The sequence below is a fragment of the Protopterus annectens genome, chromosome 8.part0, assembly GCF_019279795.1.
Source record: "Protopterus annectens isolate FY-2018-M chromosome 8.part0, PAN1.0, whole genome shotgun sequence".
In the NCBI taxonomy this organism is placed as follows: Eukaryota; Metazoa; Chordata; order Ceratodontiformes; family Protopteridae; genus Protopterus; species Protopterus annectens.
The window spans coordinates 504,505,667-504,531,683 of NC_056741.1; the positions used below are offsets into that span (position 1 = coordinate 504,505,667).

General features: G+C 41.4%; 1 protein-coding gene across 1 annotated transcript in view; it reads right to left on the bottom strand.

The window, feature by feature from the left end:
* Positions 1–20,131: 20,131 nt before the first annotated feature.
* Positions 20,132–26,017, bottom strand: part of LOC122808283 (melatonin receptor type 1A-like) — a 169,296-nt gene continuing 163,410 nt past the window's right edge. Inside the window, exon 3 of the mRNA XM_044079246.1 lies at positions 20,132–20,916. Within this exon, the coding sequence (XP_043935181.1) occupies positions 20,132–20,916 (785 nt within the window). The remainder of the gene's footprint in view (positions 20,917–26,017) is intronic.

Genomic DNA, 26,017 nt, shown 5'->3' on the forward strand with positions numbered 1-26,017 from the left:
GAGAAATAGCAAGTTTAACAAATATGTCTCAACAAGACTTGCTGTACTGATATACTGCTGATCAGAACCTATGGCCATAGCATCTGGATCTGTCTGCAGTGACATAGATCACAGCTCAGGCCCCTGAGTCACTCAAGGAAAGGATGGCTCACATATAACTACTACTGGAGTGTGTGTTGAACAATACTGACTGTGACACTGCTTGGCCAACTACTAGGAAGTCGTAGATATCCATATGTTACTTGTGAATACAACTGTGATATACATGTTTGTCTCAAAAATGTGATGTATGAGAGACCTATACAGGGTAGTTGAATAGTAAACTACTGTTGCAGATGTGTGTGTTGAACTTCATGTGATATACTGAGCTCATACCATTCAACTGTCCAGTGTTATGCACACTGACCATATGTGTGCCTCATATTTGTAGTCATTTACTCATAGAGTTGTGTTATGTCTGGCAAATCACTGGCAAATCTGTGAAGACTGACATTACAACATATCCTTCTCTTTCCTTTGGCTGTTCCCGTTAGAGGTCACCACAGCAGATCATCTGCCTCCATTTCTTCCTGTCCTCTGCATCTTGCTCTGTCACACCAACCACCTTCATGTCCTCTCTCACCACATTCAGAAACCTTATCTTAGGCCTTCCTCTTTTCTTCTTACCTGACAGCTTCATCCTTAGCATCCTTTTTCCAATATACTCAGCATCCCTCCTCAGCACATGTCCAAACCAATGTAATCTCGCCTCTCTGGCTTTGTCTCCAAACCGTCCAACCTGAACTGACCCTCTTATATACATATTCCTAATCCCGTCCGCCCACATCACACCCAGTGCAAATCTTAAAATCTTTAACTCTGCCATGTCCAGCTCTGACTCCTGCCTTTTTGTCAATGCCACTGTCTCCATCCCATATAACATAGCTGGTCTCACCACCCTCTTCTAGACCTTCCTTTTCACACTTAATGGTACTCATCTGTCGCAAATCACTCCTGACACTCTTCTCCACCCTCTCCATCCTGCCTGTACACTCTTCTTCACCACTCCCTCACATTCAACATTACTCTGAACTGTTGATCCCAAGTATTTAAACCCACCCACTTTTGCAAACTCTACTCCCTGCAATCCTCACCATTCCTCTATCCTCCATCCCATTCACACACATATATTCTGTCTTAGTCCTGCTGACCTTTACTCGTCCCCTCTCTAGAGCAATTCTCCACCTCGCCAGGGTCTTCCCAACTTATTCCCTACTCTCACTACAGATCACAATGTCATCTACAAACATCACAGTCAACGGGGACTCCTGTCTGGTCTTGTCTGTCAACCTTTCCATCAACACTGCAAATAAGACAGGGCTCAGAGCTGACCCTTGATGTAATCCCACCTCCAACATAAAGGCATCTGTCACTCCCACTGCATAACTCACTGCTGTCACTCCTAACTTCATAGAATACCACAACTCTTCTCTAGGCTCCCTGTCATATTCATTCTCTAAGTTCACAAAGACACAATGCAACTCCTTCTGACCTTCTCTGTACTTCCATCAACACTCTCAGAGCAAACATCACATCTGTAGTGTTCTTTCTTGCCATGAAATCATACTGCTGATCACTAATCATCTCCTTTCTTAACATAGCTTCCACTACTCTTCCCCATAACCTCATGATGTGACTGATCAATGTTATCCCTTTGCAGTTACTACAGCTCTGCACATCACACTCATTCTTATAATCATTATCCAAACACTTTTTCTCCACTCCTCACGCATCCTTTCACTTTCCAAAATTTCATTAAACAGTCTGGTTAAAAATCCACTGCCATTTCTCTGAAACACCTCCATGCTTCCACAGTTATATCATCTGGACCAACAGCCTTTCCATTCTTTATCCTCTTCATAGCTATCCTTGCTTCCTCCTTGCTAATCCGTTGCACTTCCTGATTCACCATACCCACACCATCCAACCTTCTCCCTGTCATTCTCTTCATTCATCAGCCCCTCAAAGTACTCTTTCCATTTGCTCAACACACTCTCCTCACTTGTGAATATGTTTCCCTCATTATCCTTTATCACCCTTACCTGCTACACATCTTTCCTAGCTCGGTCCCTCTGTCTAGCCAATTGGTAGAGGTCCTTTTCTTCATCCTTAGTGTCCAACCTTTCATACAACTCTTCATATTCCGCATCCTTAGCCTTTGCCACCTCTCTCTTTGCCATGCACCTCATCTCCTTATACTCCTGTCTTTCTTCATCTGTCTGACAATCCCACTTCTTCTTCGCCAACCTCTTTTTCTGTATACTCTCCTGTACTTCCTCATTCCACCACCAGGTCTCCTTGTCCTCCGTCCTCTGCCCAGATGTCACACCAAGCAGCTTTCTAGTCATCTCCCTTACTAGATCTGCTCTAATTACCCAGATATTCGGTAACTCTTCACTGCCACCCAGTGCCTATCTGAACTCTTCCCTGAACTCAACCTCATAATCACCCTTTTTCAGTTTCCACCATTTGATCCTTGCTGCAGCCCTCACACTCCACCTCCTCTTTTTGATCATCAACCTCATCCTACAGACCAACATTTTATGCTGCCTAACTACACTTTCCCCTGTCACCACATTACAGTCTTCAATCTCTTTCAAAATGGCCCTCCTGCATAGGATATAATCCACCTGTGTGCATCTTCCTCCACTCTTGTATGTTACACTATGCTCCTCTGTCTTGTTAAAATATTCACCACAGCCATTCATCCTTTTTGCAAAATTCACAACCATCTCACCTTCTGCATTCCTTCGCGTAATACCATACCTACCCATCACTTCTGCATCCTCTCTGTTCCCTTCACCAACATGCCCATTAAAATCTGCTTCAATCAACACCCTCTCACCCTTGGGTACATTCATCACCACTTCATCCAACTCATTCCAAACCTTTTCTGTCTCATCCATCGCATACCCAACTTGCGGAGCATATGCACTAACAACATTCATCATTACATCATCAATTTCTATCTTCATAAGCATCATTCGATCCAACACTCTTTTCACCTCCAAAAGTACTCTTGGCGTACTGTTCCTTCAGGTTAACCCCTACACCATTTCTCCTCCCATCCACACCATGATAGAACAATTTAGGCCCACCTCTGATACACCTAACCTTACCCCCCTTCCATCTTGTCTCTTGCACACACAATATATCAACCTTCCTTCTGTCCATCATATTAGTTAGCTCTGTCCCCATACTAGTCCTATTGCCAAAATTAAAAGTTCCTACCCTCACTACCACACTCCTAGCCTTTCTCCTCTCTTCCTGCTATATGAGTGTCAGACATTCTCCAGGGTATGTATGTGAATGCAAAGGCTACTGTGCTATCAAATGACTTAAGTGTGTTACAGCAATATTAAGAAAGTGGCACTTATTCTGGTCCATTGCCTCCCAAGTATGTGTGGCGTCTTCCAGATGTCCTGTTCTAACAGTTTGAGAGAGGAATGACTGAGCAGCAAGAGTGTAAATACAGTGTGTCATACTGACATAGACCAGAAATGTATATCAGGTGTTACATGTGCACATATATTTATGAGTAGGTGTATCCAGCTGCCTCATAACAACAGACATGGGATGCAAAATGTCAGGTAAATAAGCTGTACATGTTGTACAAGTGTGTAATCTTAGTTTCTGTGCATCCAACAGAGTTAGATTTCTACAGCTACTGGTTGTTGCATTGCCCTGACACAGACATGGGTACTACAATAAGCATGATTATCAGGCTGAAATTGGAGAGGTGTCCAATTGTGTTATGACCTTGTGTCCATGCCTACTATAAACAGCCATATGACCACCTACATAGCTGCATGGACTGAACAATACCTAACTTGTAAAACCTGCCTCCATCATGGTAGTGTAATGCCCTTTGCTGGACAGCAGTGATATACAAACCACATAATTGTTCACTATATTGGCTGTACAGGGCAAGTAGGAGTAGGCACCAACTTGGCAGCAAGTCAACCATTGTCTGAACGAGCATATAAGGTCACAGGTGGATTACGGCTAACTATGAGTACAGATTGGACACATCTGCCAAGGGCAATCACAAGGCCATCTTCACATTCCTCTGCAATCTCAGAGGTAACAAACCAACTTACCCTATAATGGTGGTCAATCACACCATATACACACACACCATAGTTATAAACAACCTGCTGCAGACAAGTTTAGGGCAAACATCACCCCCCTGGCTCTCCATCAGTATAGGTAGATATGCACAGCACCCGCACCCCTCCCCTCATCATCAGGGAGCAGGTACATACTGCCTTATCAAAGTAAACAAAAGCAAGTTTCCATGGGACCTGATATCATTCCTGTCTGCATCCTACAGATGACTGCTGTTATGAAATCAAAAGGTACTTTAACAAAGTATTGCATATGCTTCCAGCTCCATTACACACTGTATGCAAGCAAAGCCTGAGCACCAGTGACATCCCTTCTGCAAGGAAGACTAGCCACTGTCATCCATTTACACAAACGTGAATGATGAATGGTGTTTTATGCAATGTACTGGCCCTCATTTTGGGGAACATGACACATGAGGACCAGGAGTGCAACGCAGGTTCTTATTGTGCTAATAGATGACCGGGGTATGATGTGGTTGTAAGTGGTGGCTAATGATGGGCAATATTGATGTGCTGGCTCTGCTAATAACTCTGGCCAATGTCTGAGGTCCTGTGATGTGTTTCCCTGTTTATGTCTTCCAGGTGGCATGCAGCGTCAGCCGGCATATACTGCAGATGAGAATGCAGCCATCAACAATGCCATAATCCAGCACCATGTAGTGCTGTTTGCTAGCAGCTGACAAAATCTGTGGGAGCAGACTGCCCTATGGGATGACCTTGTCCACAGAGTTAACACCTTGGGCCACCATGGTCATACATATGATCAGATGTGGCATTGGGCAACTGACCTGATACCTCATGTCTGGTAAAGGGCTGCTGCTGTGGCCAGGGACCGTATTGCTACAGGTGGGGGTCCAGCCATACAGGCCCTACTTACAGCAAAACAGGTGCTCCTTGCCAGGCTTGTGGCAGCCCCCACACAACAGCCAACACAAGAAACACAAGTCATGGAGGTGGGTGGCAACTAGGCAACAGGTGAGAAGTGTCCAGGTAAGGCCACAGTGCACATCAATTTAATCATGTAGAATTCATACTGTCCTCTATAGAGAATCTAGATGCATATGTCAGGTCAAACTGCATTTGTGGGTGTGGTTTAGTAAAGCAAACACATCTATGGTGAAGGATAGCAAATTGTATACTATAAGAGCTTGTACTGCACCTGTGAAGAAAAATAACATTCATCTTGTACCAGTGCCAAATGTGAATCTGCTGACAATACCTCTCCCCCACAAGTACACAGGTACCTCTGGTCTTGATGTGGGACAGCAGCCTGAAACTGGTGAGTATGGAAGTTTCCTGTTGTGGCTCATCAGTACCCCAGGCATGTCAAGGTCATGCATGTGACCATGCACACAACTGTTACTCTCAGCCATTTTCCAATATCTGCATGTTCACTTGTGGTGGGGTTAACAGCATTGCATTACAGTGGTCATCACAGGGGTCTATTTAGGTTCATAGGTTGATACTAGGCTATCTGCCCTAGGGCATTTATAAGCCTAGCCAGAGTGTGTTTGGCTTTCGCCACCCTTTTAGATTAGTTGACTGTGCCTCTGTATAGTAGATCACAGAAGATAGCCCTTTTAAGGTTAGTTTACTGTGCTTATGTCTAGTAGGGACATAGAAGAGATCCCAGGGGTAAACCTACGATCTCCCATCCACTCATCAGGATTTCTCTTGAAGAGGGTCATTGAGGGGCTCTGCCTAACATGGATTGGGATTTTGTTCCACAGTGAGGGGAGCCTCTGGAATATGAATCTGTCCCTCCAGCATGTCCTATTTATTTCTGTGTTGAGGTTTAAGTCCCTGGAGCATGTGGCTCTAAGGGATTTGGATTTCCTGAGGTGGAGCATGTCCATTAATTCTGGTTTGGACATGGCTTTATATGGCAGGCACAGATCGCCTCTGAGTAGGCAGTAAGCAACTGAGTAGAGCTGGAGTTTCTTTAGCCTAACTGCGTAGGGCATCTGAGTCCCTTGCTCCCCTTGGTGAGGTACTTTTGGGGTGTTCCCAGTTGCTGCAGGTGTCGGGTAAGGTACATCCCAAATGGGGCATTGTATTCAATTATGGGCCTGATGAGTGATGAGTAGAGGGGCACAATGACCTCTCTTGATCTAGATGTGAACCCTTTCATGATAAGGTGGGCTATATAAAAGGTCTTTCTAACCACTTTGTCAACGTGATTGTCAAAGGAAAGATTGCTATCTACTTGGGTCTCCAAATCCCTAATTACTTCTTCCGTACTTAATGGATTACCACCTATGTGGTAATTTGTGGGCACTTTGTTTTTCTCAAAGGGGATGACTATGCACTTTTTGGCATTTAGCTTTAGGCCATGGCTCTGGCACCATTTATCCATCTCTGTGAGACCCTTTTGGAGGATGCTTGTGTCAGTCGGCGAGTCGATTATGGCACCCAGTTTGCATTCATCTGCGAACTTGGTCAGCCATAGTCCTCCCGTGTTAGCCTGTACCTCAGAAAAATATATACTGAACAAGAGAGGTCCCAGGACTGAGCTTTGTGGGACGCCACTTGTAACTGGTTTAGAGTCTGACATGGCACCTGCAATTCTGACCATGTGGGTTCTATCCCTGAGGCAGTTTGCAACCCATCTTGTGACATAGGGGTTGATATTTAAGCTGGTGAGCTTATTTATGATGCCCGAGTGGGGTATTGTGTCGAAGGCTTTTGCGAGGTCCAGGTAGGCTGTGTGGACTACCTTCCCTTCATCTATGGCCTTGATGACTGTTTCAAAGAAGTCTACCAGGTTCAAGAGGCAAGATCTGCCCTTAACAAAGCTGAATTGGGTAGGATCCAGTGTTTGGAGGTTCCCAATGTCTTTGTTTATGAGTTCCATGATGATACACTCCATAGCTTTACAGACCAGGCTAGCCAGACTTATAGGGCGATAGTTTCCAGAGTCCGTTGTGGCACCACCTTTGTGGAGTGGGACCACTGTTACTGTACACCATTCCTTGGGTACATATCCTGTAGTAAGGCTGAGATTGAACAGTGACTTTATGTGAGGGTTCAGTTCTTCTTGGAGCTCATGTATGATGCAGCCCAGGACACCGTCTGGTCCCACTGATACTGTGTTTTTTGATTTGGAGAGGGCAGCTCTCACCTGTGCATTTGTGATGTCAGGGAGGCTACACTCTGTTGGGATAGACATTTGCTCTTTTGGGGGGGGGGTTTGCACTGAACCTGTCTGCCAGGATGTTGGCAATGTATGTGGGTTCAGTGTATTTTTTGTCATTTTGCACTAACTCAGAGCATGTCTGGGAGTTGCCACCCAGGTTTCTGACATAACTAAAGAAGGCCTTGTGATTATCTTTAGCATCTTGTGCAATTTTTCTTTCGAAGCTGGCCTTAGATGATTTTATGAGGGATCGTAGTTTCTTGCTAGTACTGATCAGAGATGCCTTCCCTTTTTGGGATTTTGCTCTATCATGTAGTAGCTTCCTCCCTCTGTTGTATAGCTTATTTATGGCTGGGGTCCACGAGACAGGTCTCCTGCCTTTGGAGGAGTGAGTCTTGGTTTTATTTGGGATAGCACGATCCATGCATTCCTGTAGGTGTCCATAGAATGCATTTGTAAAGGATACTATCAGATTTGCAGGTGATGTCACATACAGTATCCTCACAACCTGTCATTGCAAGAAATCTGGACAAAGACTGACAAAACTGCGAAACAAAGGCCCAAAACTAGGAACATATGTTATAAATTAGTGTTATACAGTGCATATAATTGGTGTACACACACCTGTTAGAATGCCAGTTGTTTGTGATATACAAAAATGAGAGCACAATAAAACATTTCTGAACCCTTCCAACCTTTCATGTGACCTATAACATGTACAATTCAGTGGTAAAAAAAATAAATCTGTTAGAGGAGCAATTATGACACATACAAAATGTACAAGAAGCTAGATGGATACGTGTGCACAAGTTGAAGCTAATATTATGTTGAAGCAGCTTTCGATATAATTACAGCATTACATCTTCTTGAGTATACACCTGCCATCAATTACAGACACTCTTTGATTAACAGCAAATAACGGTCAGCTGTCATACCAGGATTATCCTAACATTTACTCAGTTGCCTGCTACAGCAACAGCCATAGTTTACATACAGCTTATGAACCAGCAAAAGGATCTCATTTGTGAAAGGGATCAGCCCAGAGAAGGGTACACACACATTTCCACAGAATTGCATATACCATGGAACACAGTGAAGACAGTCATCAAATGGTGGTGAAAATATGGGGCAACAGTGAAATTGCTAAGAACTGGACATCCCTCCAAATGTGTGGAAAAGACAAGACTCATTAGGGACGCTGCCAAGAGACCTAGAGCAACAATACAGGAGTTACAGGCATCTCTAACAAGTACCAGTTGTATACTACATGTGACGACAATCTCACGTATTCTCCACATATGTGGCCTATGGGGTAGGTTTGGAAGATTGAAGCCTTTTCTCACACAAAACAACATCCAGGTCTAGTGAATTTGTCAAGAAAAATACATCAGGTTTTCCAAAAGCATGTGGGGAAATGTGTTATGGTGTAATGAGACCAAGGTTTCACTTTTTGTCCACAATACCAAAAGGTTTGTTTGGCACAATAACAACAATGTGCATCACCAAAAGAACACCATCCCCATGGTGAAGCATGGTGATGGCAGTATCCTGCTTTGGGTTTGCTTTTCATAAGCTGGAAGTGGGCCTTTAGCCAAGATGGAGGGGATTAGGAACAGTTCCAAATACCAGTCCATTTTGGCCCAAAATCTACATGTGTCTGCTAGAAAGCTGTGGATGGAGATGGATTAAATCTTTCCAGATGACAATGACCCAAACCATACATCAAAATCCAAAAAGGAATGTCTTCACCAGAAGACAATCAATGTTTTGGAATGGTCCAGCCACAGTTCACACCTACATCCAAAAGAAAATCGGTGGGTTGCCCTGAAGAGGCCTGTGCAGAAGAGATGCCCTCGCAATCTGACAGAGTTGGAGGGCTTCTGCAAGGCAGAGTGTACAAATATTGCTAAGTTGAGATGTACCATGCTAATACACATCTTCCCAAGAGGGCTGACTACTGTTATGAAATCAAAAGGTGCTGTAACAAAGTATTGCACACCCATGCAACCAGCCTATCATACGTATTTCAACTTCTATATTACCCTTAACGGATGTGTTTGTTCTTCAATTGGATTACACAGGTTATAGGTCACATTAAAGGGGAGGAATGTTATCACATGATTTCTGTGGTCTCATGTTATATATCAGACAAATCTGGCACGTTAACAGGGGTATCTACATTTATAATATCCACTGTAAGATTAGAAGGTTGGTAGTGTAACCGGTTCTGTTGTAACATACATGTACTGCAAGTTTTGAAGTGTGAAACTCAAAATATGTCATTATTTAGTGACACCAGTCCTCATATCATCCCAGTAATGTGTCAGACAACCACAGGATTTATGACAAACAAACCAGAAATATGAGCCACACATGTAGACATTCAGTGACACTCTGCACAGTTGAGGGGTATGTTCTGTAGGAGTTGTCACTGTGCTATACAGGTGAACAGCAATTATGTGTACATGGGCGCAGTGTGTGCTACTTGAAGGCCCATCACCTACTAACACTACTCACGTACACAGATCACAGAGGTGTATATAAGTAGTAACATTAAGTGCAAAGGGCTGCATTGCATGATGTTGAGGGCCTGTCCAGGGTGTGTATGTAGCGGTCTGAATGTGTTGTGAATGTCACCATTTGGCTATTGTGAGGTCTGTGTAATGCCTGTCTGTGACCTCACCTGTATATGTGTGCATACGTGTGTGTGCATGTGTGTGTGTGTGTGTGTGTGTGTGTGTGTGTGTGTGTGTGTGTGTGTGTGTGTGTGTGTAGCAGCAAAGGGTATAGTGCAGTTATTAATTTACATATGTTGACTTCCACCCACAGGTGCTCATGGTGGTCGTGATCCCTCCCACTCAGGCTCTGATGTCAGTGTCTCTTCAGACTCTGGCAATGATGATGGTCATAGTCAGGCACAGGTGGGGTTATCAGGGGCTGAATATTTGCCATCAGTTGGCATCCCACAGTCATCCACAATGCCACCGCACACAGGCACAATGCACACACATGCCCTGTCCCCAGCAGCCACAGATGATGGACAGTTGGTAGGTGGTGGTGGTGGCATGGAACAGGCTAGTGTGGTGACAATGGCAGGTGTGAGTGTAGACACTGACCATAGCCAGAGTGCAGGTGAGGTCCCACACAGGCAGATGTACAGGGTTGCTCTCAGGAGGACTACTGCTCATCAATCCACTGTCAAAAGTGCCACAGCAGGTGTAATCAGATGCATATTTTGGGCTGTCATGGATGCACAGGCATGTAGTGAATGCAACAGCAGACAAATACTCAGGGTGTTGGATGCAACTCTTCCTGATTTATGTGGCAACATACATGACCATGTTGAGGCCACATGCCAAAATACTGAATTCATGAATAGATGGTGGGGTGAGACCTTGGCATTCCTCGACCATGACATGTCTATGCTAGAGCATGTGGTGGGAGATGGGCGATGGCTACATGGACGTAGCTTAGCACCATCAGCTGCGAGTCTATGGGGCCATGCACCTTTTCACTCCCATAGTGGCAGTGACACCAGCACTACTGAAGGGAGGCTGCTGTCCACATCGCAATGGAGCAAGCCATGGGAACATGGTCCTGGCTGGTCCCGTTAGGGACACCGATCCAGCAGACAGCAGTCACTATGAGGAAGCAGTACTGCATCTGGTCTTGGTCCTGGTGGTGCCAGTGAGACCCCTGGCAGGACCAGTTCACATGTCTCTGTCAGGAGATGGTGAAATGGACACCCTGCCATGTGTGGTCCACATCTGTCGAACATACCCCTGTGTTGGGCAGCCACATGGCGTGACTGTGTGCATACATACGCGGACATGCACACACACACACACACACACACACACACACACACACACACACACACACACACACACACACACACACACACACATCTGTATCACAGGTAGATCACCTCCAGACACACACAGCACCTCTGCACAACCCATCTATAGGATACCCCTCCAAACACACACACATGGATGTCAACCGTATGGCCCAGCATAGGCCTCTGGCAAACCCACACCTTACCCTGTGCATATGATGCTACCTGTGCTATATCCATGTCATCCATACCATTGATGCAGGGACCTGTTAATATGACTCTGATGCACAGGGTGAATAAGTACAGTGTAGCTATGTAATACTGTGTAAGGTGCTGTCTGCTTGCATTTGTTATGGGTACACATAAAGGTGCATGTACCTTATTAGCCATGATGCATTATTGCTGTTAGTACCACTGACTGAATGTAGTCTGACATGCTGTATTCTATTTGTGTTCAGATGTCTGTGTGTCCTTGGGCTGTGGCCTACCAAACATGGAGTATGGTAGGCTGAAAATAGACCAACCATTTCATAGCTAAGGTACAGCTTTATATATACATTTACCACATGTGTATGCATGCAACAGTGTGTGATGGACACTGTTGTCAGACAGTGTGATCTTGCAGACATACCCCTTGTCACAGAGAGCTAGCCTTCAGACATGTCACCTCAGCGTTGTGTTGTACCACAGGCTCTTACATACAGAACAGGTTACTGGAGTACTGTCAGTAGGTCCCTCAAAAGCATAGCTATTATATTGACTGCAACAGATTCACCTGTCAGCACCTGTTGCCTGTGCCATTTGTTTTCCATACACTCAGCCCTTATGCAGTTGTTGAGGACATGCATGCTACTGTATATGATAGGTTTGTTATATGTATACCTGAGTTGACAGGGTGGAACAGGGAGAGAAAAATGGTATATCCTTTGCATACTCATAGTAAAGACTGACACATGGGATGTGCATACAGTAACACAAACACAGTTGGTAATAGACAGATTAGTAAATCTACATATCCACTTTAAAGTGCTATAGTGCTACATACACATGCCATGCCCCACATAGATGATATGCATGGGACATAACTCACTACATTTTACAACACATAATGTTGTGAATGCTTTAATGGATGGTGAGATAACCCACCAGAAATAGCAAGTGGAGTCATCTATTGCTCCTACAAGCCTGGACAAGTGATAGGATAACAGATGTTGTATCAGCATGATGTTTCAGTCAGGTATGATATCTGATGCTGGCATGTGTGTCACTACAGTAACTGTGACCAATCTGGCAACAATATCACATACATGCCATTGTTAGGGGACACAGACCTCATGTAGATTGCGAGACATCAGTAAAGATGACTGGTATGGCCTGTACAAACTTTAACATGCTGCATGTGAGACAGATGCCAATAACATGCTATATAAAGTAATGCCATTGGGAGGTGGTAAACAGGCATGGATGGAACACACATCAAAATAGTATAACCCACACAGGACATGATTCTCACACAAACACAGCTGCCAGTATTGAGATTAGAACTCCTACCTATCTAGTTATTTCTACTATAGTATTATGCAGTTATCAGACGTGCCATGGAGCATATATGATTTCACCTTATCCCCAGGTACTTGTAAGGTGAATGACATCAGCAGACCTTGTAAAGCAGGCTGATGGGAAGTGTACAGGGTGGTACTCAACTCAAAATGGTATAACCATACAGGTTATGATTCTCAATCCAAACACACACACACTCACACACACACACACACACACACACACACACACACACACACACACACACACACACACACACACACACACACACACACACACACACACACACACACACACACACGCACACAATCTGTCAGTATTAAGATTAGAACCCCCTACCTATCTAGTTATTTATAGTATAGTGTTTCGCAGTTATCAAATGCACCATGGAGCTTATATGATTTCACCTTGCCCCAAGGTACTTTGAAGGTGAATGATATCAGCAGGCCTTGTAAAGTAGAGTGATGGTAAATGTACATACACACACGCACACACACACACACACACACACACACACACACACACACACACACACACACACACACACACACACACACACACACACACACACACGTTCCAGTATTGAAATTAGAACCCCTGCCTATCTAGTGATTTGTGCTCTATTGTATATTGTTACACAGTTATCGCATGCACGACACAGCTTACTGTGCTGACAAGTGGCCAAATGTGCTGATAAGGGGATTAACATCAGCAGGACTGATAAAGTAGGGCAATGGGTGTGAAACTTAAAATACTTCTTCCTACAAACATACCCACTGCACACACTTATACACCCACACACATTTGCCAGATCTGAGAACAGAACCACTGCCTATATAGTGAATCGTACTTCAGTGTTATGCAGTTATCACACATGCGGAGCTTACAAAACTGACAAAGGTGCTGATGAGGGGAATGACATCAGCAGGGCTGAAAAAGTAGGGCACTGGATGGGAAACTTATCAAAATCCTTCTTCATACAAACATACACACTTACACACACACTTATACACTCACACACACATTTGCCAGATCTGAGAGAAGAACCCCTGCCTATCTGACGATTTGTACTATAGTGTTATGCAGTTATCATACACGCTATGGAGCTTACTGGGCTGACAATTGGCCACAGGTTCTGATGAGGGGAATGACATCAGCAGGACTGATAAAGTAGGGCACTGGATGGGAAACTTATAAAAATACTTCTTCCTACACACCTACACATTTACACACACACTTATACACCCCCCCCACACACACACACACATTTGCCAGATCTAAGAGTAGAACCCCTGCCTATTGAGTGATTTGTATTATAGTGTTACGCAGGTATCACATGTGCTACAGAGCTGACAGGGCTGAAAACTGGCCAAAGGTGCTGATAAGGGGGATGACTTCAGCAGGACTGATAAAAGTGGGGCACTGGGAAGTATTGTGGGTGGGAATGGCCTAAAAATATTTCACCTACAAGCAAACAATTACACACTCCCTCACTCTTGCACACACAACTGTCTCTCTCTCTCTCTCTCTCACACACACACACACACACACACACACACACACACACACACACACACACACACACACACACACACACACACACACACACACACACAGTTGCCAGTATTGAGATTAGAACCCCTACCTATCTAGTTATTTGTTTTATAGTGTTACGCAGTCATCTCATCCACTACAGAGCTTATAGGGGGTGAGAGGTGTCCAATGGTACTTCTAAGGTGAAAGACAGCAGCAGATCTTGTGAATTAGGGCAATGTGAAGTGTACTGAGTGGAAAAAATCTCCTAATACTTAGACCTATGGAAACAGACACACACACACACACACACACACACACACACACACACAGAGGCAAGTGATGTGATATTACAAACTCAACCTCAGTACTATTACACAATGGGGTTCACTTTTATGCTGGCACATGCAACTGTTTACAACTGGTATGCCACTGTACACAGCAGAACATCACTGTATGCCATTCAGGGTATCCACATCTGTGAGTGTGACTCACACTGTCTGTGTCCCTCTGTGTCTCTCTCTCTATCACTGTCTCTCACTTCCCCACATGTATGTGTGTGTATGCTTGACATATGTTGTTACCTGTTGCCCATATATATGTCTGTGTATCTCATGCAACAGATGCAGAGATATCACATATAAGCCACCTACAGCTAGCTAAGGGTAATCTTGTCTGATGTGTGTGTATAGGGACAGTTAGGGTGTACATAGCTGTCTATATGCACAGACATATATACACAATACAGTCATATAGTCCGATGTGGGTTCCAACATGTCCTGTGATTCTGTAAGTGTAGGAGCATGCCCAGAGTGACATTCTATAGTTAGAGTGGGACTCCATTCCAGAGATAAGTGTACTCCAGTACCGGGTTTTGTGTGCTTCAGCCATACCTCTCAGGAGTACACAAGACCTTCCTCGGGGTACTGGGTTTGTTTAGCAGACATTTTCTGACATATCTGTAGTCTGACACTGCAATGTATTGTGTCTTTAACTAGTGCCAGACATCCTCAGAACATCACAGTGCTTTACCAGAAGAATACTAGTTGTATAGACCAATATTATGAGGGCAGCTATGTACATTATTTCACAACAAAGCCATTTGTGAGGTGTGGCTACAGCCAGTTGAGTGATGACATGCTGTGTAAACAGTCCAGCAACTTGGTGATATACTGGCTGGGGATCTCCTGCTTGTGTGGAGTCTTTCTATCCTGAGATGTCATATCCTTGTGTGGCCATAATTCTCACCTGTACATTTTTTGGCAGGTTGTCCAGGTGTTTGGCTAGAAGTTTCATTTTGTCTACATAAACTTGTGTTTTTATGGCAAGTTAGTTAAATATAATTGAAAAATGATGTTACAAGATAATGACAGACGTTGCTGTTTCAGACTACATAACCTTTAGACAATTCCCACTACTCAAATCCCTCACACTACCAACTTTCTCAGCATGTAAGGGCGATATTTATAACACATGCCTATCATTGTGCCTTTGTTCCACTTTTATTTATGCCCTTGTCCAGACGTCTTGCTGTAATAGGTCGGCAGTTATGGGCGTGGGTACAGAATGCATTCTACTGTGCAGGCATGTCCATTATATGTAAAAGAAAACATAAGAAAAAAGGATTATTGAAATAACCACTGGCAACAGTACCAAACACACTATATACATAAAAGCCTTAGGCACCTCGGCTACACAGCCTTCAAGATGTCCATTATATGTGTAGTATATTCCACATAGCACTGTGACTTCCAGGTATGTCAGTGGCAGAGCAGTGGGTGTCACTAACATGCATAACAGTTTGCACTACAGTTATCCGCACATGGCCCTGTCAGTGATGGCACTGTACCTAGGGCACTACAAGACGAATGCCAGAATATACTGGCCAGATCCTGACAGTATTAACCACACATACACATAGCTCATTGACCTCTGCATATTGTGAACATGCAATATGTTTTCATGTGTATCAGGAAAGCCCTGCCAATGTGTGATATGTTGCTATTTCCTTGCAAACATACATGTTGCTGCATTTCTGTGAGTATATGGGGGGTCATACCTGTCAACTGTACACATTTGCACAGACTGTGCTAATATTTGCTTTACATTTTGGTTTCATTTACCATACTATTGTGCCCTGTTTGGGGACTAGAGGGATTTCAGTAAAGACCACAGGTCAGATTGTAATGGCATACATTTGAGTTTCAGACTTCTTACCCTTCATAGCCTTACTGCAACTGCAAGGCCTGCTGTGCTATCAGTGTGTTAGTCTGTAGGGGGTAATTCAACATTGTCGCCATTTGCCAGACATTTCTCTCTCATTTTCTACAACCGACTTGCTGTTTGGGTCTGAAGGGTGGATAAGGGACCCACACTAACATACATACCTGTGGCAATGACCCTCCAGTTAGTTGTCCCCACGCATATACTGCAGTGGGATTTGCCATCTTGGGTACTACTGCATAATGTGGGGAGGCCAGTACTGGTCAGACATTTCCTTGTATCCCATATAGCTGTCAGTTGTCTGCTGCTATCCCAGTAGACCACCCCATTCCCTCGCATGCATGCAGCATTACCATAGATATACTACCAAAACATACTAATCCATTCATTTATTTATTGACTTACCTTGTGCCTGCAGTAGTTGTGAGGATGGTGCTTGAGGGCTGCCTATGTTGGATGCACACAATACACTGCCTATACATGGTAAGTTACAGGTTATGTGATGTGTGTGTCATCTATTTTACTGTGTGCGCAAGTCAAAGAGAGGTGTCAGTTCCTGGGGTCCCTAAAGTGTCAGTGTGTGTGGTATACGTTGCCTCTTTGCCAAGGCCTGATCATACTGGGCACACCTCCATCTGCCTACAACAGCAGGCTTAGGGGCCTCCTCCTAATAGTCCCTCTGTGCCTGTGGGGATCTTGGCAATGGTGCTGGTCTGTGTGGCCCTACCTCATGCTGCTCCTGCTGCAGCTGTTAATGCAGGATCATATTGTGTAGCATGGCACATACTATGAACATGTGTGCACATGTGGCTGGAGAGTACTGCAAGGCTCCACCAGATATGTCAAGGCAGCGGAAGCATGACTTGAGCATTCCAAACACACGCTCTATAATGATGCTGGTTTGTGCATGTGCCTCATTATGGCATTCTTGTGTGGGTGTGTCTGCATTTCTGATGGTTGTCATCATCCACAGCTCCAGTGCATAGCCAGCATACCTAACAGATGGCCATATGGGATGCCCCCACTGACAAATGCCTGGTACAGCTGTGATGAATGTCAGATGTGGGAGTTGTGATAGCTTCCAGGGCTGCCAGCACACACATTCATGATAATGCCCTGGGCATTGCACACGACCTGGCAGTTGATGGAGGGGAATCCCTTGTGGTTTATGTAGATGCTACCCTGTTCACCGGGTGGTGCTTTGATGTGAATGTGCGTGCAGTCTATTGCACCTAGTACCTCTGGATATTCTGCTGTATGGTGGAAGAGATGCATATTGCTGGTCCTCTCCTTACCGGTGTTGGGGAAGTAAATATGCTCACCGGCATGTGGCAGCATTGCATCCAGGAACTGGTGGAGTACCCTGGATACAGATACGTGTGAGACCTCCATGATGTCCCCAGTAGGTTTTTGGAAAGTACCTGTACCTAGTATTCTTAAGGCTACAGATACCTTGGTATCCACTGAGATGGGTTCCCCTCTGTTGGCTCTGGGTCTGAGTTGAAGCTGGCACAGCTCAATGACTGAATGCTGAATTATATCTCTGTCCACCCTGTAGCGCTCTATTATCTCCAGATCATGTAGCCCCTGGTAAGTTACCCTGGGTCTGAACACTCTTCTCCTCCTCCTCGGTCTGTGGTGATTGTCAGCATTATCGTCTTCACCGCCTTCAGCCTCTAGCACATTTTGATGGATCAAAGCAATGGCAGCCCCTAACAATTTTTGGTTAAAATTCCCCCACGTGTTCACCAGTGGTGCAGAGTTTGTGTGAAAAACAGACTGTAAGGTGTTTCCATAGTTTATACTGTTCTGCTGCAGATGCTGCCTGTATGATTGGCTGACTAAGATGCATTCCACCTGCTAGCTATGTAATTTGTTCTTGATTGCTTTTATTCTTCTATTTTCCTTTTTTTTCCTTTTTCCCTTGTCATTTCTCTCCTTTTTTAAGCCCTAAGTCATGTCGCACAAACCTGTTTCCCAAATGTAAACAGTACTGCTGTTTCCATTTTTTTTTCTTTTTTTTTTTTTTTTTAGAAGTAGTACATGCAGCGCATACCTGTTTAGCTAATGCTAACACTAAGAAATGGCCCTCTGAGGACTTGAACATGCTCTTCATTTCATGGAATAAGTCAATACAGCCTCAGACATACACCTTGCTGTGTTTAGCTAAGCTTATCTGGGGCACATGGAGCTCCAATGTGCTTACACTATGCATGACACACCCCTTTTTCATGTCTGTTTCTCCTCCTGCTTACATGATCATGTTATAGCACCTACACGGTTAGGTGCAGTTTGGCACTTAGAATATTTTTGTGATTCAGTAAATTTCCCCACATTTGCATACCTGACTGCCTTAGTCCATAGTTACTGCACTACCCCAGAGCCTTTCCCCCTAGTTACCACTGTTCCCTGGTATTGTTTTGATCATGCATGCCATAGACTATATTGGCAAAATGCAGATTTCCCTTAAAATTATGTTTTCACATTTTTTTTTTATTTTCGGCAGAATTCCGTTTGCACACAGCTGCACTATGCTTAAATCGCCAAGATCGGCCAAAAAAAACCCTTTTATTTTTAAAAAATGAAACACTTTTCCATGCTGATGGCCATATATATGGTCATTGGCATGTCTAAAGATTATAATACATGCTTTTATTTGAGTTGTCATGCCTCCGTTTTAATTTTTGCAGAAATGTATTCGGCTTTTTTTTGCAGCTAACACTATTCTTGCATGGATGTCTACCTGCTTGCTGAATCACTAATTCACCTTATTTACATGGTTTTCACCAGCAAATAAGGTAATTAGCAATGTGCAGTGGTGTCCATGCAGGAATAATATAAGCAGGCTCGTGCACGTCAGAACAGTAGTTTACTGGATTGCTTGGCGGACATATTTCATGCAGGAATGGTTACACTGTTCCTGCACAGTGATTTCACATTATTGAATCTCAGGGTTGAACTTTATTCTGGTAGATTATCAGCAACTTCATCTTTTTTATTTTCTTTTTATTATCAAATGAATACAATAGACAATGTGCAAACTCAAACTGTAGACTCACAATATAACCAGAATTCAGTAAATAGGTAAGTTTTTTTGATAGTCACATGGCATGAGGTCCAGGAGACTATTGAGGAGCCTAACCTAGTTTCCCAAGGGCACCATTTGCATAAGTGACTTGCTTAAAGTAACATGCTATTCAACTGGAGTCTAAAGAAATCAAATCATGGAGTACAGAATTTGTGGTTGTTTTTAATTTATATATTTAACATAATCAATGAAGAAAATTTCTGGACAAAATTATGAAGCACTTTTGAGATGAGCAATAAATGCATAATGCATTTATGTATTTGTATCAAATTTAGCATAGCACATTGATGTATTTAGTGTGGTAGTTGCTTGATTAATGTAAACATTAGTGTGCGATGCTTTTTCCACACATGAATGTAAGATCTTACTTTTGTTTCCTTTACAGATGTAAATATTGTGACTTTACTAAATAAATAGCATTTTCCAACAGGAGATCTACATGTGTGAATCATATGCTGGATTATTGAGCAATGTTTATTAAAACACATTTCCATGTTATTTCATATTTAGGACACATTTGCTGAAAGTGTGTTCATCATTTGTAATGTAGGAGAAGATGTCTAGTTATTGTAGTTTCCTCCTGACTTTCATTGCTTGCTTCTTATTATAAATATTAACAGTGACCACAGTATATGTTTATACTCCTGTCGAAAATTCTTATTAAAAATTCCATAAACAATGCCATTAAGACAGCTGTTGAAGCAGGCACTAAAGAATCCAAGAACAACCAACCACACTGGAAAATTAGGCGCCTTTCCTCGCGGGCTGAAACCTGCAATCAAACCAGGAATACTGAATGGAGACCAGCAAACTGCAAAAAGTACAAATACTGCAAACATTGTCAAAAAGTTCCTCATATCTGAGGGCCGGAGAGTTTGCTTACTGTCTTTTTTGAGTCTGTATTTGACCTGTATGACTGTGATCCAGATACTTGCATAACACAGGATTACAACTGTTAATGGGAAAATAAAATGAAAGACTGCAACACCAATTGTTAATGCCTCATTTGCAGTGAAGAGAAATGTACAAATGTATAGATGTGGATTGTACTGTAAAGCTCCCACTAAAGAATCAGGTAAAATTAAACTAAAGCTAATTGTCCATGTCAGGAATATATAGCAGTAGGTGTTCTTCATACTGAATATCTTCTCGTATTTCATCGCATGACAAATGCAGCACCAACGATTGATTGCTATCAGCATAATGTTGTAAACAGAAGCATTGAAACTCAAACCATGAAAGAAAGCTGCAATCTGGCACTGAATTTCTCCAAACTGCCATTGGTTTTGTAAAATGGATCTGATAAGCAAGGGGTATGGATAAACAGCACCAATGACATCTGCTGCAGACAAACTGATAACAAACATATTGCCTAAAAGAGAGGAAAAATATATATACATTTCTGCATAATAGAGACATTCATTTTCTGACATTTATTTTATCCAAGTCAATGCAACAGGGAAGCTAAAGTCTACCTTGGCAAACAGCAGGCATAAGGCAGAAGAAATATTGAGTTAGTCACCAATTAATTGCAAGGTGCCCCCCTCCACACATGCACATGCACATGCATGCACCTACACCCATACCCACACACACACACACACACACACACACACACACACACACACACACACACACACACGCGCGCGCACAGGGGCACACAGGAATGCACACACACACAGACACACACAGACACACACACACACACACACACACACACACACACACACACACACACACACACAAACACACACACACTCAAACAGACAAATAAACTGAAAGGATATTTATATTATTGCCAACTGACACTTTGCCATACAATTTGAATAAGGTAGAAAAGTTGAAACCCTGGCAAAATACCGTGTGGACACATTGTGGACATTCAAACCACATACAAGAAGGCCAGCAAGAAAATAAACCTAGAGAACCTAACCCTTTGAAGAAGCAGGGATAATTATTGAAATGCTGTGCCACCTATTTCTGTGTAATATCCAGGAGAAAACATTCAGGGAAATATACCAAGGCTAAGAGTTGGTAATACATAGGAATAGTCAGTTTTAAAGCTATGAATGGGATAATGCACATAACCAAAATAATTTTAATTCAGTTAAGTTAAATACACAGTTGGTTATAATGTACTAACTGACTAGAAACTGCATACTTAGGTGGGCATTTGCAAGATGCTTAATTTTAAAACTGAGGTAGTTTAACCAAAAATAAAGTGTTAGTCTTAAAAATATGTGAAGATTACTTATATCGGTAAAATATGTATATGTATATGTAAAATAAATAAATAAATAGTAGTGATTTTTGTAAATTCATGTTATGCAAGCTTCTGATTATGTGTAATCAACTGCATAAACATTTTGTTAATTATTTACCCTTAACACCTGTAATATATGGACAGATATGCCACTTAACCTCTATTAATATCTAATATTAAATGTTTAAAGCATGTGTGGGAGCAGGTAAAGGTAGTGCTAACCCCCTTACAAATAGTAGTAAAAAAATGCACATTACGAAACAGCTTTATTGAACAGCTCCTTGGTCATATTTTTCATTAAATTGTATGATACTTTTTACCATATAGTGATATTCTGTACTGTCTCCTCGTTGGACTAATTGTTTACTGGCTTTCATTTTGAAAAACCAGAAGGAAGCACTATCACACAGTTATAGAAAATGGAGCTAATATATCCAAAGTTTTTTTTTTTCATAAATAATCATTATTTTTACAACTTTAATTAAAAATATATAATCTTTCTTAAAGTTGCATTACCCTGTGATGGTAGTTAAAAATATGGTATGCATCAATGACATTTGAGTTCTTGTCAAAAGTATGATAAAAATACACAACTATAAATATGCACACTGCCACAAAACAAACAAAAAGTATATATATATATATATATATATATATATATATATATATATATACACACACACACACACACACACGCACACTGGCCTCAAAAAATATTCAATATTATTATATAAAAGATGTAAATAGTGCTTAAATGTGCCATATAGTAAGGTGCTGCAAAACATTCCTTGCCCATCAAAACTGGTATACACATAACAATTCAATAATGATGTCATTTCTGTCAAAAAGATGAACATTGTTAGTTAAATAAAACTGTACATCCATTCAAGCAAGATGTGAGGCCCACATTATTTCAAAATAATATCCTGTATGAATGCAAAACATTAAGTATATAAGTCTTTTTATAACATATCTTGTTAAAATTGAACTATTTTAGTAATTAAGGAATAGTATTTCTATGAAAAGGGCTATCTTTTAATAAAAGCACAGAGTACCTCAATGAAATTTCTTCCCTGTTCAACTATTTTTGTCTTTGGAAGAAGAAAAACTTGATGCAAGCTGAAACAAGCCTTAGAATATAACTTTGCTCCAGAGAACACCTCACACAGGCTTGATATATAAGTATACCACAGGCTGGGCATTCTGGTCCGGAAATTTTATCCATAGAAGTTAGCATATAAGGAAAATGGTAGACAATCTGCATTATCATGAATTGTTCATAAATAAATTACAAATATGGTAAGACATTTTATATATTGTTCAATATTTCTGTTCATTCCAGTTTTATACTGTCCTTTTCAAATGATATGAGTTATAATTAGATGCAAGAAACTTCGGGTAATATATAGAGCTGAGAACTGAATTACATAGGAAAGACAAGAAGTTCTTATTTTTACAACAGATTAACTATGAAGAATCAGGTTTAAGTTTTACAATATTAAAAGAATAGAGATAAGAATTTAAGATACTCATATCCATCATGTTTAATTATAGTTATGGGACTGGATTCATAAAGGTTACTAGAAACTGTATACTCTGTGCACTTAGCTTAACCTTTCTGACTGAATAGACAGTGCAAACATTGTTGTAGGGCTATTCTTGAATTCAGAAAGTGTACACAAAATGTACATATTATGGTAACCTTTATGAATCCTCCCAATGAACTATGGGTATTTCAGTCTTCCTTTAAAATAGAGGGATTTAACAATGAACTGTAAAAAGTATAGATTTTTCTAGATGTAGTTTATAGAAAGAGGCATTGCTACACTCATTGATTATTTTAGAAGGCTTAGAATAGTTTATTTGGTATTTTTGAAATACATAAGAATAGCAATGACCATCCATTTTTGTCAAGATAAACCTAACACCTACAGTGACACAATGAACCACAATCACCATCCACATATTTCAATAGGCAAGTAAGAAACTGAAGTAGATTGCCACCACTGATCCACCTGCAACATGTGTTTGAGATACGGGAGCAAACTGGAGTAGCTTGGCAAAATCCATGTGAGCATATAGAGGGAATGCAGATTCCACATAGAAAACAGTCCGGCAAAAAAAAAATCAATCCAGAGAGTGTTTTCCTATGAAGTAACAGTGAAACTGAACTGAAGACAGAATTTAGTATGTCACCTCCTGTTATTTTAAAAAGATGTGGATATCATGTCCACATATAATTAGGACCTGCTTTTGGAATAAGTAAGCTCTTGAGTTGTATTAATGAATAATCTGAGACAGCTACAAGTTCTATATTCAATGATAACATACAAAGACATTTTCAGCTTAAGAGGAAGTCATTTGTTGATAAAGATCTATCTGATGCTAAAAAATGAAATCATGTTCCATAGAAAACAGCACTTAGCAAGGATCAAAGAAACCATCTGCATTAATAAAGTCTTGCAACAATTATCTCTGTCTAAAACAGAAGCCAAAGTTAAATTCTAATCAATTCAAAGGATTCTCCTCTACAATTTCAATGGCACACATTTTTTATTTATAAAATAATACTGTGAAGAGCATTTAAGTTTCTTGGATAAAACAAACATTGTTACTAATATTACAAAAGGATGTCATGATGGCTTTCTCTTAACAAGAAATAACTTTGGGACCATTCACATTTCATCATGGAATTGTTATGTCAGCCATTATTATTTAAAGCAAAAGTGTTTATGCAGTCAGAAATCTTTAATGAGATCAAATTTTATAGCCAGTGGAGTTCTCACATTATCTTTTGGCAGCTATGAGCAAATTTTTGTTTACAGGGTACAGTGTGAAATTCCTTACTCCTCTATTTGCCTGCTCTGTGTCATTGAGCAAGTAATTTAGCCAGAGATGTCTTCTGAGTTCCCTGTGAAAAGAGACAACTCCATCCAGTGGACTTAATTGGTCAGCAAGTTAGTCTTGAAATTATAATAGAGGGCCACAGTTGCTTGCAAGACACCTAATTCATGTCATATATTTTTTCAATAATATTGAAAAAAATGACAGCAATAAACTTTAAACAATTCAAACGGGTTACCTCTCTCCTCATGAACTAATTATACTCCTATTTGTTGAAGCTATCAGGTAAGACAGAAAGTAAGTGGAAAAGCAGCAAAACCTCTACTATCCCACATTCCCCATACAAATGAAGAATTTACAATGATACAATTGAAAATAACTATCACTATAGCATGGGTGTCATGTATTGTTGCTTGACATAACAGTTATTAAAATATTATGTTTAGGTCAAATGTGCTATGGCCTAAGGCTTAACAGTAACCATACCTTGGTTGAAAATTTTGTGAACAGCATGTCAAATATAAAGAATTCAAAACATTCACAAGAAGTACATTATTAATTGGGAATAGTATTCCTCCAATACATCTAGTGAGACCATTATATTGGTAAATAATGCACAATAATAAGCAGGATTTACATTATAGAAGATGAAGCAGAAAGTAAGCACTATAAAAGTTTTTGAAGAGTGCAATCTTTTGCCTAAGTGGGACTCAGAAATCAGTTTTCCAGAATGTGGTTATAAAAGCAGCTATAACTTGTAGTGCTTAAATAAATGAGTTGTTTAGAAAAGGGTGCTGTCTCATGCAGAAACCATAAGGAAAAAGAAATGAAAGTACACAGTGTATAAAAGTCCAATATTTTACTTCAGTACTCATGGAGCCATTTTCTATATAGTTAGCTATAAAAATAATGTCAGCTATTCAGACCCATACATTTTAAAATGTCTTAAATATAACGAAATATAAAATCCAATGGTATGAAGGTAAGGATGTCATCATTCATTCGGTGAATAAGCAGAAATAGAATGCTAGTAATGATGCAACACAAAATACCAAAAATTAATGCAATAGATACTTAGCACTCCAGAAGTGTCCAAATAGCATGGCCTGCAACAAGCATTGGAAGAGTGCCAAGTTGATTTACTTTTTGGAGAAACTTAAATGTTATGTATGAAAAATACATCCTTTCCCAAAAGCACTCATAGGTTCATAGGTTCATAGGACGATACTAGGCTATTGACCCGGAGGCCCTTATAAGCCTAGCAAAAGATTTTGCCCATGTACCCACAAAGTTAGCACCTGTTTCCTCTATCCAGCAAGGACAAAGGTGGGATCCCAGGGATGAATTTTCTGTTTCCCATCCAGTC